The sequence below is a fragment of the Eupeodes corollae genome, chromosome 2 (genome assembly GCF_945859685.1).
Source record: "Eupeodes corollae chromosome 2, idEupCoro1.1, whole genome shotgun sequence".
Classification (NCBI taxonomy): Eukaryota; Metazoa; Arthropoda; class Insecta; order Diptera; family Syrphidae; genus Eupeodes; species Eupeodes corollae.
In genome coordinates this window covers 69,791,078-69,810,811 of record NC_079148.1, presented here as the reverse complement: position 1 = coordinate 69,810,811, position 19,734 = coordinate 69,791,078, and the positions used below count along the sequence as shown (strand labels likewise).

Below are 19,734 nucleotides of genomic sequence, written 5' to 3'. Positions count from 1 at the left end.
TCTTTGAAGAAATTAGCAAACATATTTGAAATTATTCTGGAGTCATGACTTATTGTGTTATTAAAAGACATAGAGTTTGGGCAAACGTCAGTTTTTCTTTTACTTTTCACGAAATCCCAGAAGTTCTTTGGGGTCTGTTTCAATTCATTTTCAATTTTTATAATATAGTCAGAGTATAGAATATTGGAGTAGTCAATGAAAATATTTTTAAGGTCGGAGTAAATCCTGAAGTCTTCTTCTGCTCTAGTTTTACTAAATTTTAGCCATGCCTTATTTCTTTTATTTTTTAAGTTTTTTAATTGAGTGCCAAACCATGGTGGAGTTTTAGATTTATAGCGAGATTTTCGTAATGGCGTAGTTTCATAAAAACAATTAAAAATAATACTATACAAATTTAGACACATGTCATCAATGTTACGATTTAGGAGCAGTTGATTCCAGTCAACATTACACATTAGTTGGTTCATTAAAGTTACATTTTTTAAAATTGAATTCAAGTTTTTAATTTGATTTATTAGGGATATTGCACACATTTATATTCAGTGATATATTTAAAGCTGGATAGTGACGGTCTTCTTCTAATAGTTTAATATCGGCTGGAGAAACAGCTACATACGTCAGTATTTATCGTGTCGGAGAAAAATAATAGGTCCAAATATTTGTTGTATTGATTGGCAACCCCATTTGATTGAACAAGTCCACAAGAAGCTAAACCATCAATAATTGTGAATTCATTGGTGCTCGTTGGTCTGATGATTTTGTCCAGTTGAGGTTCGGAAGATTGAAATTACCTACGATCAGCAGTTCATCATTAGGTTCCATTTGGTCGTGTAAATGTATGCAATTTTTCTAGACAAAACTTGTAGATCTTGGAGTTATGTATACTGAGATGATAAAGAGATAACCTGTTTCCAATTTGATTTTAATACATAGCATTTTGACGTCAGAAAGATCAAAAGTATCAACCAAAGTGCATATAAGGTAGTTTTTTTTTATTCCACCACCAACTGTCTCCGAGTCGCTTGATTGGTGCCTATCTCGTCTAAAAACTTGGTAAGTTAAGTCAAAGATTTTGGTATCTATGAAGGAATTATTTAGCCATGTTTCTGTAAGAGTAATTTCCATTTTTCTCAACAGCTGATCTTACACCATAAGCTGTGTTTTTCTTTTGATATTCCATATACAGAATGCTTGAGTAAGTTATTGTCTAAAATTTATATGATGAAAGGTCAAATCATGACTTCTCAGAATTTAGTAGCTAGTTTTTTTTCGAATTTTCGAGTAAGGGTTGTTTTAGAAAAATCATAAAAAAGACCTACCTTTAGTTGATTTTTTACTTACACTGTCCACAAGTAAGTTTTGCTTTTATTATGTGTTGATATTTTGTAATTTTAAATAATTTTTTTCAATTCCATTTTTTCGCACTCTTTTGTAAAAAATTAAGAGTGCAAATCTAATGAAACCTTTTTTTACATCGAATTTTCAAATAGTCTTATTTAAAAATTATATCACCTTATAATTATGTCCTTGTTTTTAAGAACTTGATCTGTAAAAAAAACATTACTTACTAGTTTGAAAGTTATAAGCATGTTATTCTGAACAATAATAATATTTATTTTCAATACCTAGGGAAGCGCAACAAGGTAAAACGATTTGAAGAGCAAAAATCAAGCTTATTAAACAAATAATTTGGAGTCTTGTTAAAAATTAGTTTGAAGAGAAACAAACAACACCGATATTTAAAAAAAGCTTCCAAGTTGCAATTTAAAAGTTGACGAGCTTGAGACGAAACGTGATCGTATCTTTGGAGGTTGAAAACAAACCGAGCAATGGCATTGAATTCTACCTTAGTTCGAGTCAGGATCTGTAAATATCTCACACCCAAACGTTACTATTGGTATGATAAGTGATTTAACCAGCTTTAATTTAACTTGAGGAGGCCGAATTGATCTAGTAACAAATAGTCAAGTAAAGGGGTGGAAAATTTTCAAGGTGGGGTTTGTTTTTACATATTGGAATAGCTTTTGTTGACCAATCGACTATTGAGCATAAATCAGTGTTCATTTTTTCTATCGCATCTTTAATCATACCCATAGGAAAGCTTATATATAATTGTACATCATCAGCGTAGATGTGAAACTGGCAGTAAGATAAAACAGATAGCAAATCATTAATAAACATAGAGAATAGTAAAGGACCAAGGATAGATCCTTGAGGAACACCTATATTGACAGGAAGAAACGAAGACATTTTACCTTTACTCGATACGACTTGCATGCGATTAGTCAAGTACGAATAAATAAGATTTTTGGTTGTGTCCGAAAAATTGAAATAAATCGTCAGTTTATCACAGAGAAGGCTAGAGTTAACGCAATCAAATGCTTTGGAAAGTCAAGTAGGGTTATCACAGTTGTATAATTATAGTCTAAATCTTGTCTTATATCTTCAGAAACTTTTAAAAGGGCTGAGATGCAGCTGTATCCAAATCTAAATCCCGATTGGAGAGGGTTAAGAAGACGTGTATTTTCAATATAATATTTGATCTGGTTATTTAAGATAGTTTCAAAAGCCTTAGATAAAAAAGGAAGGATATCTATTGGTCTGTATTCCATTTTCTTTCCTCGTTTAGGGATGGGTATAACTTTAGATATTTTCCAGGAGTGGGGTAGATGGAGGTCATTATGATGGTATTGAAAATGTGGATTATTTGAGGAAGTATGAGAGGAAGAAGGATTTTTAAAAAGTCTGGGTGTATCTTGTCAAGTCCAGTCGATTTTGATTTAATAGAAAATATTGCTTTACCTACTTGATATTCATCTACTGAACAAACAGAAAAAGCATCGACTCTATCGTTTTCCGAAACACTAACTCTTAATCCAATACTCTTGACTTCTATCCAAAAATACTTGGATTAACGATTTGAGTTGAACTTAAATTAGTTACAAGGTTCCGAGATGTTTTGAATTGCCGAAGCACTTCTACGCAACCAAATCGTTTCCAACGTCTCGGTATGAAAAGCCTCTTGTTTTCATAGCATTAATGGTCTCAAGAGAAAGCCAGGTACAACTACGCGATCTAATTTGACGAGTTTTAATGGGAACGTGTTTATTAAAAAGGTAAGTAATTGCAACAGTAAGACATTCAATTTGATAATCAACGTTTGATGTTGCAAAAATTGAGTACAAGTCAATAGATGAGCAATCACTAAATAAAGATTCGACATTTATGTTAAGAAAATCACGATACTCGAAGTATTGCGGGGATTCGTTTTCAAGATATAAATCAAAAGTTGCAAAAACCAGATCATGATATGAAAACACTGGGACGGATAACTGACTAGAACATTTAACAAGACTAACATCGCTTACAAGGAAAACATCCAGAAGGGAAGGTACATCAGTATATAATTTTCATTTTTAATGCAATTGGAAGGGAAATACCGTCCAATATCGATACAAAATTTTTTCCGGATCGATTTCAATGAAAGCTATAACTGGCCCCTTAAATCCTAAGATCTGGTGACCAATTCAGATCACCTTTTCGAGAAATTCTTAAAACTACAAGAAACTCTTCTTGCAAAATTGCGATTGTTTCGTTGGTTTGTGCAAAATCATTTTTATATTGAATTTTAAGAACTACAATTCATTTATGAAACGTGTTTGGTTTCATATTTCGTAATAAAGATGAACATCTTTATTATTCTTTATTTCTTAGCGCCAAAAAAGGCACACAAAAAGTTAATAAACATTTTATTATTTTTAAATTTTAAGGAACGAACAAAAAAAAAATGGAAAAGAAATCAGGATTCTCTTCCTTGGATTAGACAATTTATCAATTTATTTTATCACAACTTAAAGCATTTAAACCTATTTATTTATTTGGCTTACCATATGCCGAAAGTCACAAAAAATATAAGAACAAAAATAAGGAAGAAGGTCAAATAACATTGACATACATTCCAGATTCGACTCGATACAGGTACATACAAACCTACACACATAAAAGTCCTTTTTAAAAAATGTCTTTGTGTATATGTATGGATGTATGTATATACAAATAAAAATACACCACCGCAGATCACACAAGACGCAAACATCTAACGCAGCTTCCTGAAAAACAACAACGTGCTCGACAAAAAAAAATCCCGCCACCCGAAAGGATCTTTTAACATATGCGACTGCTTGAATGTATGCGTGTTGTATGTACATTTCGTATGTTACACATGCCTGTAGTTTACTTGTACCACGTAGTACACTGCATTGGTATTTCTGTTGTCTGTATAGGTTGCATGGAGTTGTAATATCTTAGAGATACAAAATAAAGCCTAGATTTTTGTGCATTCATGCATGCGTTGGAATTTCAAAAACGCATCTGCATCGAACAAAAGATTTTTTTTTTAAATTCACAATGAATATAGGGAAGTATCTATGTGAAAATATATGTATGTATTTTGTGTATTGTATGTATGTAGGTTAACTTCTAAGTAAATAGGTAGTAGAAAAGAATCATCATTTAAAATTGAAGGATTTATTGGTAGGTATGTTTGGAAGGATTTGTGCTTAAAAGGACATGACAAAAGAGAAAATCGCATGTGCGTTTTGCTAAAATTTATTGAATTTGTAGATACATATCTATATCTATGTGTGTACGTAATATCTGTTGCTATGAAGGCATTTTTTAATGTTGACAATGCAGATGCGCGTTGGTGGGTTTCACTCTGGGAAATTTGTAGAAAATGTAGAAAGAACGAAATGAGAGTACCTAGGTACTTATCTAACTACAGATATGGCCAAAAAATAGGAACATTTCTTACTTTTGAGTTTGAATGTTTATTTTTTTCACTATTATTTGAAATTTTATGAGTTCACAAACGATGCATGAGTTTTATAATTTAGCTGATCAAACAATATTATGGACACTTAAGGGAAAACTGATCACATAGACTTGTTTCTTAAAAAAGAAACCATTTTCGTTGAATTTTTTTTTATCTTAAGTTGCTTTCGAAATTATGTACCCAAGTTTTCTTAAAAATTATGTCACAAAGAAGTACTTAATATCAGTATTTTTGAATGTTTTCATATGTTTTCATGTTTTGTTAAAAATGCTGTCAATTGAATTCTCCTAAAAAAAAATTAACTAAAAGTTACCAACAATATTTTACATTTAATAAAGAAGTTTGATTTCAAAACGTATTTTTTTCATTGAGATATTTAGTCGAAAATCAATTTTTACCAATTTAGTTGCCTTTTTTAAAAGTTTTTATTTATTATTAATACAAAATGCAGATAAGATTTTGCTAAGACAAATGTCATACGATATCAATAAAATCTAGCGGAGAATTAAATCATTTTGACTCCAGTAGTAGTTTTTGTAGATTTTAATTTTTAATAAAAAGATTTGTTGGTCTTAATATAAATTTCACTGAATGTTGAAAACAATAGTTTTTTATAAAATTAAATTTGTATAAAGCAAAGTCTTTAATTTTTGCCAAGAGATAGCAGTAGAAAATCATCTAATTTTAGTTCTTCATTTTTTTGGTAAGAAAACCGTTCGATTTTTTTTTAAATGTTACCAAATTTAAAAACATACAAATATTTTTTGTTGGTAGAATATTCGATTTTTTAATTATAAACGTCACATTATAAATACAATGGTATTGATTTTGAAGCGTCGGACCGATTACAAAACGTAAAAATTAAAGATTATTCAACTAAATCTTTTAACAAATAAAATTAATTGAAACTTGTTTGTAGAAATTAAGTGTTACAATTTTTTTTAAGGCGCCAGTTATAGCTATCATTGGTTTTCATCATTGAAAACAAACATGGGAATTTTCTTGACAGGTGGTTTATAGCTATCATTAAAAGTTTCGGTCATTGAAACCCACCGAAAAACTTTTATTAACAGAAATCTGTCACTGGAGTTGTGTCAAATTCGAACACAAAACAGTGAAACGATTCGTTTCACTTTTGAGCATAAAAGTATCAGCTGTTCAAGAAAATGAATCTCCGTCCGAAAATTAGAAAAACAAATGCGCACACTTTTATCCTCAAAAAAAATTTTTAATGGAAGCGAAACAAAGTCAAATATCGCTTCAAAAATTGTCCCGCATCGATTTCAATGATAGCAATAACTGGCCACTAAATCAGCAATTTTGAAGAATAATGATTTTTTAACCTAAAAAAAAAACATTAACAAAATATTTACAATTAACATTGAATGTATATTTGTCGCCTTCCACAAGTGTTTAAGATATAACTATCAAAAATTGGGTGTTGTTCCTATTATTTTGGGCATAGCTGTATATATTGGTAACTGGTATATTTCAAGGTCAAAAGACAAGCAATATTGCCAGTTTAACATGTGAAATTAAAATCTGACATATTTAATCGTTTTTTTTTCCTAAACGAAAGACAGCGAAACATCATAAAATTGAAAGTGTCCTTTGAATCTGATTAAACACTTTAAGTATTTTTTGAAGAATTTTGAAACCCAGTAATATAGCTAAGTTTTTTCACTCGGTATTATTAATGTAAAGATAAAAAATACTTATTCATTTGATATTTTTTTAAAATATTTCCAAAATGGAATTTCATGTTAATTTTTTTTATAAATAGTTAAGATATAAAAAACGATATTAAAACCTAGTCAAAAACAATTAATTGGTATCCTACATATATATACATATATGTACCTTGAATCCAATAATATCAGGGGGGTCATTCCGTAAAACGATAATCGTTAGATGATAGCGTTTCGACGATAGTATCACTTCACGTAAAACGATAATCGTCAAAGTGATATCGTCAAAACGATAGTGTTTGCACGATAGCTAAGTAGATATCGTCTGCTATTAATTTCTATTGATAACTAAGCAAATTGGAGTATAAAAGTTTCGGTGTAGTTTAGCTTTGTTACAAAATGGAAATACAAACTCAAAAGAATACAATGAATTCGGTTACGAAGAAAATTAAGAGATTAATGGGACCTTCTATCTATTCTAACTCATATGTGAGCATTTTTTTATATACAAAGCATTAGTAATCTCTCTTAATTGTTGTTAAATATTACAATTGTAGTTTTGGAATTGCAAAAAAGGACTTTATGATATTATAAACAATACATTTGCCAGGCGGTTGTCGTTCAACATACATAATATTAAAATTTGTTGTAACTATTGAAACTTTGGGGCGGATAAACATTGGTATATTCGACAGGCAACGATTTTAGTATCGCTCTTGCACAAAGCACTAATCCAAATTAGTTTTGGAAACAAAAAATATTTTTGAAGATAAGTTATGTTCCTTGTGGATAAAATGGAGTCTTCACTTCCTTCCCTTGGACAAAATTGGGTTTATTACTGCACCTAATTTACAAAAACATCAGACATTGAACAAACATTTTGATATTATAGTTTTATCTTCGTCGGCAACAAATAAAAACACAGAAAGTAACAATAACAATAAACATCACAAAATAGTTGGCATGTTTATTAAAAATGCATTTTTTGCAAACTTTCAAAATTTCCCATAGAGAAAAACCAAGTTTAATAACATTTTCAAGTTATTCAACAAGCATTATCTTTCGTTGAGTTCATTTTGACATTTCAGCAGAGATGGCAGAAATGAGATTTTTTTTGATTTACTACATTTGTTACGTCTGCTACATAAATGAGGTAGTTAATGTAGTTAAATGTTGTTAACGTAGTTAAATGTAGCAGACGTAGCGGTAGACGTCAAAACGTAGTTTGAAATGTCCATTCAACCACCAAATTGACAAATTGCATCGAAAAGATAATTCGGAACAAGCTTAACCAAGAACATTCCACAAAATTGATAGATATCATACGCACTATACTCTTAAATGAACGACAAAAATAAAAACAAATGATTATTAAATTTGCATTTTTCTTTCATAAAACTTCGAATTCCTTGATTTAGTTCATTTACGCAACATATTTGGTTCTTATGTATAGTTCAGTGTTTTTCAATCGTTATAGTCGTTACTTATTCACTCGTTTTTTTTTTTTAAATTTAACGTTTTTTGTGAAGGTAGCACACGTAACAAATTTAGGATAGGAAATGAAACAAATCAAACGTGTAGTTTATCCAATTAACTACGCGTAGTTTACCGAGTAGATTACCTGACGTAATCTACTCTGCCATCTCTACATTTCAGTCATAGTATAATATACTCAACGAACTTATACTGAAAACGATTGAACGAGACGATAGTGATAAAGTTACGTGAAGCAAATTATTGACGATATCGTTAATGATAATTGTTTTGACGACTATCGTTTCGGAAATTACGGAATGACTCCCCAGATCTTAAGCAAGTTAATATTTAAACATTGCAGATAAGAATTATTAATGAAGACAAGAAATACATATGTATATCAGAAATACAATGTAGATAAGGTAATTAATCTTATAGGAATCGAATTCTAGTGTTTGTGTATACAACTTTTGGTTGTCCCTTGAAGATTATTTGTTTCGTTACCTACGATTTTTTTTTGACAGTAGGAAATCTTCAAAAGACACTTGGCAGTATTCGACACCAAGTAGTGTGGGACTCTTAACCTCTAAAACCACCTCTTCATCAGGACCAATCTTGAAGGAACGACTACAGATTTTTCTTTGTTAACTTTGTACAATAACTTTGGGGGAAGTAAAAACTTTTAATACTTTCCCATGTTTTTTAGACTATAAGCTCATGAGGCTTGGTTCTTCTTAATCTGCGAACATGGTTTCTTATATTCAAGTCGGACTCCATTTCAGAATTATGATGACTTTGCAGTCTCTGGTTGTTCGATTCAGCGTATTTTTTAACAACTTCTGTAACCATTTCTATTTATAAGTCATGATGTAGATCGGTATTTCTTATGTACCAAGGTGCATTAACTATTCTACGAAGGATTTTGTTTTGGAATTTTTGGATCATTTCGGTATTTGTTTTCTTTGTACAGCCCCATAATTGGATTCCATAGGTCCAAACAGGCTTTAATACTTGTTCTTCAGTGACAGATCTATACTCGTCAGCTTCTTCGACTGTGACTTTCGAGTTTCCTTTGTTGTACGATGTGTATTTGAAAGTTTTTTTAGTACATGTTTCTATTATTTTCTTAAGATATCCAAAAATTGCAAATCCTGAGATCATAATTGGTGGTGGTGTAATTTTTTTGCTGCCTTAAGTGTGAGATATTGATTTAGCAACAGCTAGCACATTATTCGATTCTTTAGTTCAACTCTTTGTTATTTTCGGTTTTAGAGCTTTTCTGATTTCTTGAACGAGTTTTGAGACTACGTTAAGTTTTCTTTGTGGTAGGTATGCCTTTTTCTTCTTTTTCTCAGTTTCAAACAGGAGCTCTTCTTCATTAGTTTGATATTCAGGTTCAATATATTTTGGACTTTACTGAAGCGTGGACTCTGAATCTTTCTTGTCAAGCAAGGAAACTTTCTCTTCGAGTTTTTTCACTTGCAGCTGAAGACTTTGAACTAGAACTTCAAGTTGTTTTCTTGCCGCTATTTCAATTTGCCATTCTTCAAAGTAATTCTTTGATTTTGCTTGGTCTTTCTCTTTGACTTCGTTGGAACTCTGTTGATCTGTAATGTCGATCTCTTCATTGATCTTGGTTCCTTTTTTACTGATGTTTTAAACATCTATAGTATTGTTTGAGGTTGTCGATGATGTAACCCCTGAAGTAAATTTGTTTGGGGAGTTCTTTGCATCTCCGTCTCTCAATATTTTTAATTAATAATTGGTCCAACCCAGAATACATAGGACCGACCTCGAAAGAGAGTGGATTTACCAATTTCACTGGAGTGCCACCTGGGGTATTTAATCTAGTCGTTTTGTTCATTGCCATCATTTTTTTTAACTTAGTGTTCGTACCATAAATAGGTCAGTTACTTCTATCCATAGTTTATATTCAGCAGCCCACAGGGTACAGAAGCTGACCAGTGTGCCGCACAATATGTGTCAGACGCTCTTGGATTTAATCGTGAGCTGGTGCATTTAGAGCGATATTTCTGTTCTTTTGCTCCTAGTTCCTGAACAGATAACTCAGGTGACTCAGCTCATGGATCCAATGGATCCAACGATCGTCGTTAGTTGGGTATCCAGCGGGCACCGCGAGGAGGTGACGATGCGATTTTGCCACGCCAAATTTACCTACGAAAATTGAAAATTAAAGTGTTTATCTGATGAAATCCTTCTCCTTAGTCAGCCTCTAAAGTGTAGATTTTAGCCACCTAATATATCCAGAAGTTGGCGTTCTCGTTCTTCTACTAAGAATGTTCTATGTATGTTATAATAGGTATTTGTCAGCCTCAAGTTCGAAGTCGATCAAACAGCATTGAACTTGAAGAGTTATTATGTTGAAAAACAGAATTACGTTCTGGTCTTAAAAATAGAAAAAAATTCTTGTTTCAGGACAATGTCAATTTGACCTAGATATATGTATGTACATAAGTACTTAGAAACATAATTATTAAAAATATAAACTATACTTAAGGGTATCTAAGCACTAAACAAACGCAATAACGCCAACTTAAGCGTTAAAGTATTCTATTCAAGGCAAAGTACATACATAATTATTATACGTACATATCTAGATCGCAAAACGCTTGTCTATTAAAATAAATTAATATTCTTTGAGGACGATTCTTAGCGATAAATTTTGAATTTTTAATGTAGCCTACCCTACAAACATATGCATGTACCTACCGTACATGTGTATTGGTAGATAAGTATGAAACTCAAACAGAACTTTATCCATGGGCGGACTAGGTTAGAGAGATTTATATTTAAGACTTAAAACATATGAAACAATGAAGTGATCAAATTTTTAATTTTAAAATATTTTATTCGTGCTATCTATAAAGTTTATTTCTAATAAATTTTAAGTCGAATATAGTATAACAAAAATTGCCTCTTCTCAAAAAAAGGGCTGGAATGCGACCGACACTGATAACTTCCCATACCGTCTGTCGATTTGTCTTGCTTTAAAGTTTGTCTATACGTACTCGTATCAATTTTTACAAAATTTGCGTACTATTTTTTGTAGATTTTATTTTTTATGAAAAAACGGACTGTTGGATTTTTATATAAAAATTACTTAATATGGAAAACAATATTTTCCGTGAAATAAAATAAGTTCGAAGCCAATATTTTTAATTTTTGAAAAGCTATTTGAGTCAAAAGTAAATTTTTGCCAAGTTTTAGTATTGTTTTTTTTTTTAGTTTTATTTTTTGTAAAAAAAAACTGTCAATTCGATTTTTTTCAAAATTTTGTCGAATGCTGAAAACAATATTTCTTATAAGATAAAATTAGTTTGAAGCCAATACTACAAATGTTTGAAAAGATATTTGAGTCGAAAATCAATTTTTACCAACTTTGAGTAATGTTTTTTTTGAGTACGTCGCGAACGTACGGACGTACGAACGCAATCACAGACATCTTTCTAAAAATCTTTTATTTCGACTCTAGGGACCTTGAAACGTCGAGATAAGTCAAAATTTTCAATTTGACAAATCGGCCCCATTACAATAACTTCCTATGGGAAGTTAATAAGTAAGCCAAATGTAATTCTTTAAGGTTGTGCTACATTTGCTACATACAAAGATTATTGAATATTTTGACAGCTTTTACAGTTGCAGGTCCTCTGTGCTCTTGTTTGTATCTTGACTTGTATATTTAAATAATCATGTAGATATTCAGATTTCAGGATGCGAACTTTACTAAAATAATAATTTATAACAAGAAGAAGATTATGCATAAAAGGTTTTAAAAATGAAAGTAGTTGGTTTTGACAACTCGTAGCGGCCTTGTTGTTTATTTTCTTTTTTTTAACGTGTCACTAAAGACAAATTATAATGGAAAATTACAGCGTCTAGCATGTTAAAAGATACAACTTTATTGTTGCGCCCTTTTTATGTTCTTCCAAATCATTATTCCATGTTTGGTGACTAAATTCGAGTTCATATGCTTAGTGGACAATCAGCCAACATCCAGACCTTAACTAAACGCAGGATCTGCTGCTTTTCGTGAAAGTTTGCTGCAGAACCCGAGGCAGTCAATTCCGCGTATCTTACAAGAACTTGGCCGGTACAAAACAAGGGGAATTTCGCGTCGTGCTTCCGGCTTGAACCCTTATAAAATACAACTGCCCCGGGAACTGAAATCAAACGACGATAGCTTTGGGTCGATGATCACCAACTTCTTTTGACCTTAATTTTATGATGGACACCGAAGACAGTATAGTTTCAACAGGATGGAGCATAGTTTAAGACACAGTCAATATTCTGCTAGCGGTTCCGTGGCTTGGTTATCGCATGTCGAGGTGCCACCAAAATTATGTTATTTGACCCCTTTAGACTTTTTCTTGTGGGGGATATGGGTATGGCCCTTAAAGACAACATAATCGATGGCAACTTTAGTCGCGATTAAGAAATTTAAACAACTTGGATCATCATAAATTATATTATTTGACGTTAAGAATGGAGTTGCCCTTCGATCATTTTGATCAAAGTTTATTTTAATTTCAGGAAATTATATATTTTTTTTATGTAACTAAATAATATTTAATTCCCAGATAAATGAAAAAGGTAACGTGGAAAAAATGATTTTTTTTTCACCTGGTGTGAAATAGAAAAAATTATTTTTGAATCACAAAAATAGATCAATGCATAAAGAAGGATCTCGATTTCATATTGTTATGCAAATTGTTGTAAGATAAAACATTTAATGGATAATTCAACTGATTCGTCGGATGATGATGAATTGATAGGTACGTAACAATTTAATAAATAAGAGATAACCTTTATCTGTAATCTATGTTAAATTTTCCCTTAGCTCAATTGGAGGCAAATAGCTTCTTCATCGTCTATTATATGCAGAACATCCTCAAACACAACTTCAACTAACATTTTGTATCTTTTTGCTTACCAACAAATACAAAAAGCTGAAATCAATTTTCAAGTTTCTTGAAATTCAACCATGTGTTGAATCAGCTGTTCTGTAGGTATCTACATACCCCAGAAATTCTTCGAAACCTTTGGATTCCTTTTTTACATCTCAGCTGTTTTTGATCAGCTGTTATTTCACACGTAAAACACTAACAAAAAGGTATCCGGATACCCTATTTGCCTGAGATTGAACGCTGCCATTGTAATCCAACGTCAATTTGACATTTCTAATATTGTATGATGGTTAGTGCGTTGGACTGTCATGCAAGGGGTCTTGGGTTCAATTCCTGACTGTTCCACCTTAATTTAAAAAAGTAATTTTCTCGGGTACTGCCTCTTGCGAAGAATTGACAAATCCTTCAAGAGTAATTCTCGTCATGAAAAAGTGCTTTCTCAAACTATCCGTTCGGATTCGGCTTAAAATTAAAGGTCTCTCCATTCGAGGCAACATTACTCGCACACAGGAATGGTTGAGAGTTGTAAGTCACAAGGCCCTGGTTCCCAAGGGACTGTTGCGCCACCCAATTTAATTTTAATTGAAAATCTAACTTCACTCCAAAAGACTATAAAAGAATTTCGTAGTAATGTATCTTTTCGATAATTTTAGGTTAGGAGAGTGCCTGAAATGTTTTGTTTCCTCTTATGGAAGCTGTGTTTCATTCAGTTGACGCCCAACTCAAACCGATGTTAATCCTTCCCCGTTTTAATAATCTTCTTTGTTGTTACTTTGCAAAGACTTGGATATTGGATAATCGCCATACTTTGTTGTCCGCGAGATAAATATTGGTGATCTTTTTTTGGTTTTGTCTTTTGTCAGTTTGACATACATAATTGTTATGAATGTGGCCGAAAGTAAATACGATTTTTTTTTGTTTTGAAACAACAACCAAAGAGTTAATCAAAACCAGTATCATGGAATCATGTTGAAGAAGTAGAAGTTGAATTTGAATCGAAAAGATTGAGAGATTCCTTTAGCCTTTTGGTGGCGGAAACTTAATTAATTTTTTTAATGTTTTGTATTCCTGGCCTGGTCGTCATCGTCTTTGTTTCAAGCTTACTACTAACTACAAAGATAAACTGGATTTAGGTACCTATTTCATATACACAGGATCAGGGTTGCCATGATCTAAGCCAAATATACATAATTGTAGCCCAAAATCGAAACAGAAAAAGTAGCCCAAATAAATAGCCCATTTTTTGTAATAATTGTTAAAAAGAAGGCATGGTTCTAACGGTTATCACAGTGGTACATTCTTTGACTAAATTTTGATTACAAATGAGGGTGACAACTTTTGTATAGAAGATAAACCGTAGCATAAATACGGAGAGCATAATTGGCGCATAAGTTTTATAACTTAATATCATTTATTTGGGTGCAGAAAAATACGGCCCATCAAAATAAAATTTGGGCTATTCATAGCCCATTTATAATTGGGCCTTCATTCTGATACTTTCGTCGGCAATTTTTCCAAAGATAGTCGAGTTCCCGATAAATTAGCCCAATCTGGCAAGCCTGTACACGGGATAGCCAACTGCTATACAGAACTAATCGTGGATAATTACCTTGGTCAGTTTCAGTTTCAGTCTTCTGTATCTTTATCTTTGACATGTCAGTCTGATTGTATGTAGTGTGCTTTATATATGTATGTATGGATCTGTATAGGTAAACCTTAAGACCATAATTGGGTTATTGTTGTTGTAATATAGAGAGCTATACCAATAACTATTCATAGATACTTCTTTTTTTTTGTTTCGGTTGTCATAAATGCATTTGAATGTGACAGTTGCTTTGTGTGGATTTGTTGTTGTTGGTGCTTTTTTTTTCTACCTACCTGGGTGTATAACTTACCTACCTATAGATACATTTTATAGTGTAAATTGTTGTTGTTTAGTTTTATTGCTGCTTTCGAAAACCAAATGTCGAATTCCAGGAAATTTTTATAATTAACCAGAGAGAAAAAGATTTAAAATAGATTTGCAAATTTGTAACCTTCAGTTAAATGTAGGTAGGTTATAGACAGAGGTATGTTGTTTCGACAAGATTGAGTGAGACAAAAATTCGACGTTATCTACTCGTATAGCAACATAGGCATGACTTTTAGTTTATTCTGGGAATTATTAAAAATAAGTCATTGAGAGAACAAAAGAATTAATATTTTTTGACTAAAGTAGGAGGTTCCGAATTTGGCATGAGTTTTAAACTTATGCTTACTATAATCAATAATACCTCTTCCTGCATGTCTTTAGTTTGGAACCCATGTATTTTTGGTCTTTGTACGTAATTATTGCATCAATAAAAGTTATTTCACATAAATAACGTTTGCTTATATGATCGTCATTATATTGTAGTTAAAGTGACATTAGTTATATGAAATATTTATGACTAGGTTAAGGTGAGCGTAGGAGGTTCCAGTGAAGTTATGGAGGAGGGATAGAAAATAAAAACAGTTAAAGATTTTCTTGTTTCTTGCAATTGCAATTGAGAGAACGGGGTAGTTAGGTAAAGAGTATTTTCTTTCAATTTTCTTGAGCAAAAGAAATATTTAAGTAGGTATATCTACCCATCTATATCTTGAGAAACTCCTAATCTGATCCCTTAAAAAATTGGGAGTGTAGGTATCTACCTAGCTAACTGCCTCGAGTAAGGACTGATGGGATATTTAAAAGGTGGCGCTACATACCGTAGTGAACTATCAACTTTAAACTGTTTACATATTTCTGATCGACAGGTTTTCGAGATCCTTTTTTTAAGCGCGTGTGCGACATGAGTTGAGTCTACCAGTTTAGGTGGACACTTGAGAATTTTAAATGAAGATCGTTAAAAAAGGGTATCATTCCATATCTATACGTGTTACAGCTCAAAAGTATCTTTTTATTCTTCAGTTTAGCGCCTCAATGACTAACTTGTTTCTTTACTTGTGATGTTTGATGACTACTTACTTACTTACTTACTTAAGGTGGCGCTACAGTCCGGGGCGGACCTGGGCCTCAACCAAAAAGCGTCTCCAGCCAGCTCGGTCCCTAGCTAGCTGTCTCCAGTTTCGCACGCCAAGTTGGTTGAGGTCCTCTCCCACCTGGGTGCGCCACCTGAGTCGCGGTCTTCCTCTACTGCGCCGTCCCTCGGGATTGGATTCGAAGACCTTCCGGGCTGGAGCGTTGATGTCCATCCGCTCTACATGACCTAGCCATCTAAGCCGTTGGACTTTGATTGTGCTAACTAGGTCAGTGTCGCTGTACAGCCCGTACAGCTCGTCGTTATATCTTCTCCTCCATTCTCCATCTATGCGTACGGGACCAAAAATCGCCCGCAGAATTTTTCTCTCGAAGCATCCTAAGACGCTCTTATATATCTTTGACAGGGTCCAGGCCTCAGCGCCATAAATGAGAACGTGGATAATGAGTGTCTTATAGATGGTTATTTTACATGCTCGAGAGAGGACTTTACTTCGCAATTCTAAGTCCAAAGAAGCAGCGATTTGCAAGAGTTATTCTTCGTTTGATTTCAGCGCTGGTGTCGTTGTCTGCGTTAATAGCGGTGTCTAGGTAGAAAAAGTCCTTAACTACCTCAAAGTTATAGCTGTCCATGGTGACGTTTTGTCCACGACGCCGTTGTTCAGTGTCCCTTTTTGATGACAGCATATACTTGGTCTTGCCCTCATTGACCACTAAACCCATCTTTTTCGCTTCCGTCGCAATGCTCAAAAACGCTCCACTGACATCACGCTTTGATCTTCCAATTATGGCAATATCTTATGCGTATCCGAGTAATTGGATGGACCTTTGGAAAATTGTGCCTCTAGTGTTGACGGTTGAGTATTGTACAATTCTTTCCAAAACGGTATTGAAGAAGTCGCATGACAGTGCATCGCCTTGTCTAAAACCTTTTTTGACATCAAATGCATCGGTAAGATCTTTTCCGACCTTGATAGAGCAGCGTGCATTCTCCATCGTCATTCTGCACAAACGGATAAGTTTGACAGGGATGCCAAAACTAGACATTGCTCGGTAGAGCTCTTCCCTATAGATGCTGTCATACGCGGCTTTAAAATCGATAAAGAGATGGTGGGTATCGATTTGAAGCTCCTGGGTTTTTTCCAAGATCTGCCGTAGTGTGAATATTTGGTCGATAGTGGACTTTCCTGGTCTGAAGCCACACTGATAAGGACCAATCAGGTTGTTGACGAATGGCTTCAGACGTTCACATAATACGGCAGAGAGGATCTTATACGCAATGTTAAGGAGACTGATGCCTCTGTGGTTGGCGCAGCTTAGAGGGTCTCCTTTCTTATGTATCGGGCACACTATGCTGAGATTCCACTCATCGGGCATGCTTTCTTCTGACCAAATTTTGCAGATGAGTTGGTGCATGCTCCGTACCAAGTCATCGCCTGCTGCTTTGAATAGTTCGGCAGCGATGTCGTCAGCTCCAGCAGCTTTGTTTGACTTAAGTTTAGATATAGCTATCTTCACTTCGTCAAGGTCGGGTAGGCGGAATTGTTGATCTGCGTCGCAGAGGTTGAGTGGTTCTATCTCCCTTACAGCGGAACTCGGTTCGTCATCGCCGTTATATTTTTGGAGAAATGATCTTTCCATATTCTCAGCATCGACTGCGGTTCTACTACGATGTTCCCCTGATCGTCTTTAGAGGCTTCGGTTCGTGGCTGGTACCCTTGGGAGGTTTTTTTTACCTTTTGGTAAAATTTACGAACCTCATTCCTGTTGTGACATCCCTCTATCTCCTCGATCGCGCGCTTCTCATGTTCTCTTTTTTTCCGTCTAAGAAGCCGGTGTTCCTCTCTCCTCTTCTGCTCGTAGAGCTCGCGAGCAGCTCTAGTCCTTTTGTGCAGCGCTGTTTTGTATGCCTCTTGTTTCGCTGCGTGCGCTTGCCGGCATTCGTCGTCAAACCAGGGGTTTCGCTGTGGTGGCCGCGTGAAACCTAGCACTTCAAAGGCGGCATCTCTGATGGCCACAAGGCAATGTTGCCACTGGTTTTCAATACTTAATGCAGGAAGCATAGGACTCCTTAAGAGGTTATTAGAGATTCGATCGGAAAAGGACATGGCAGTCTCTTGCGATTGTAGCCGTCTAACGTCGAATCTTCTCACAGTACTTCCTTGTTTTGGCTTGGATCGGAATATCCGTAGCCGTACCTTGGCTACAACGAGGTAGTGGTCCGAGTCAATGTTGGCCTCTCGGAATGTTCGGATATCCTGGATACTGCAGAAGTGTCGTGCGTCGATCGCAATGTGGTCAATCTGGTTGACGGTTGATTGATCAGGAGATTTCCATGTCCCCTTGTGGATATTAAGATGCGTGAACTGCGTACTAGCTAAATGAACTCGCCCGCAGCGAAATCGACCAGCCTGAATCCGTTGTTGGAGGTAGTGTCGTGCAGGCTGTATCTCCCGATTATGCCACCAAAGATGTCTTCTCTTCCTAGCTTGGCATTAAAATCTCCTAAGACGATTTTAATGTCATAGCCAGGGCACAGCTCATATGTCTTGTCCAAGAGCTCGAAGAACATATCTTTGGTGTCTTCATCTGTTTGATGACTACTTGTCGTAAATTTAAGTCTGACTTATAATATAGAGGCCACCAGCATGCTAGTGGGAGGCCATTTGACCCCACGGATACTAGTAACAATGGAATTTTTGACAAACACGTCCCTTTTTGTATTATTTTTCCGTATATGTTATAGTTCACCCAATTTTCGAACCCATTTATTTCAAAACGTTAAGAAATATTAACAATTTATTTCTGTCTGAAAATCCAAAATAAGGTCCCCGTTTAAGCTATCATTGGTTTTAAGGATTGAAAAAAAAAAACTATATTGACTTCAAACTTTTCTATTTTGCACAAAATGTTATTTTATTAATATTTTGTTGAACTTTTAGACAAATCGAAAGAAATACCAAGAATGGTTGGCCAATAAAATTCACCAACCCAAAGAAAACCCACAAGGCCATCCAACCTCAGAATTGCAAGCATATGAAGAAGTTTGTCAAACTAATGAAGATAGCGAGAGTAATAGAAAAGCTTGGGAACAAAAGAAAATAGAAGAACAACGTCAAGGGCGAGAACAAGAACTAAAGGACAAAAAGCAACAACGGCTTTTGGAAGCACAACGAAAACAACAAGCTGCTAGAGCTTGGCAAAGTTGGATAGCTGAAGCTCCACTCAAACCGAAGCCAGTTCCCCTGAATAAGGGTCTTTTATCTTTGAAGGGAACAATTTCTGATATTTACATAAATCCAAATCCTTGGCGTGAACCTTTTGAAGAGTTGAAATGTGAATAATAGAACGATTTGTATATTAAAAGCAAAATAAATATTGTTTGCATTGAACTTTACATCATTAAAACAAATCGACAGACGGTCACGGTTGGAAAATTAACAGTGTATGGGTCGCATCCCAGCCTCTTTGCATATTTATTATTTGGAACAAATTCATTCCCCTGAAAGGGTTCCATGCTCTTTATATTCCCAACTGAATTCGATCGGGTAATGTTTGGCCAATGACAGATATTCTCAATTTCTATAAAAAAAAAACTGTCAAGAAATTGCAATTATTGGTTTCCATGATGAAAACCAATGATAGCTAATAGAGGCTGGGGTGCGACCTGCACTAATAACTCGCTATCCCTTCGGTCGATTTGTCTTGCTTAAAATTTTAACAAAGTATTCATAACAATATGCGAGATAAATAATTTGAAGTCAATAACTTTCCTTGTTCTTCCAATACTTGAGTGAAAAACTATGTCCTATT

General features: G+C 34.1%; 1 protein-coding gene across 1 annotated transcript; it reads left to right on the top strand.

The window, feature by feature from the left end:
- The first annotated feature begins 9,976 nt into the window (after positions 1-9,976).
- On the top strand, positions 9,977-19,265 carry LOC129944993 (uncharacterized). Its single transcript, XM_056054651.1, has 2 exons — positions 9,977-10,003; positions 18,864-19,265. Exons 1-2 carry the CDS (start codon positions 9,977-9,979, stop codon positions 19,263-19,265), a joined length of 429 nt encoding a protein of 142 aa, XP_055910626.1.
- The last annotated feature ends 469 nt before the right edge of the window (positions 19,266-19,734 follow it).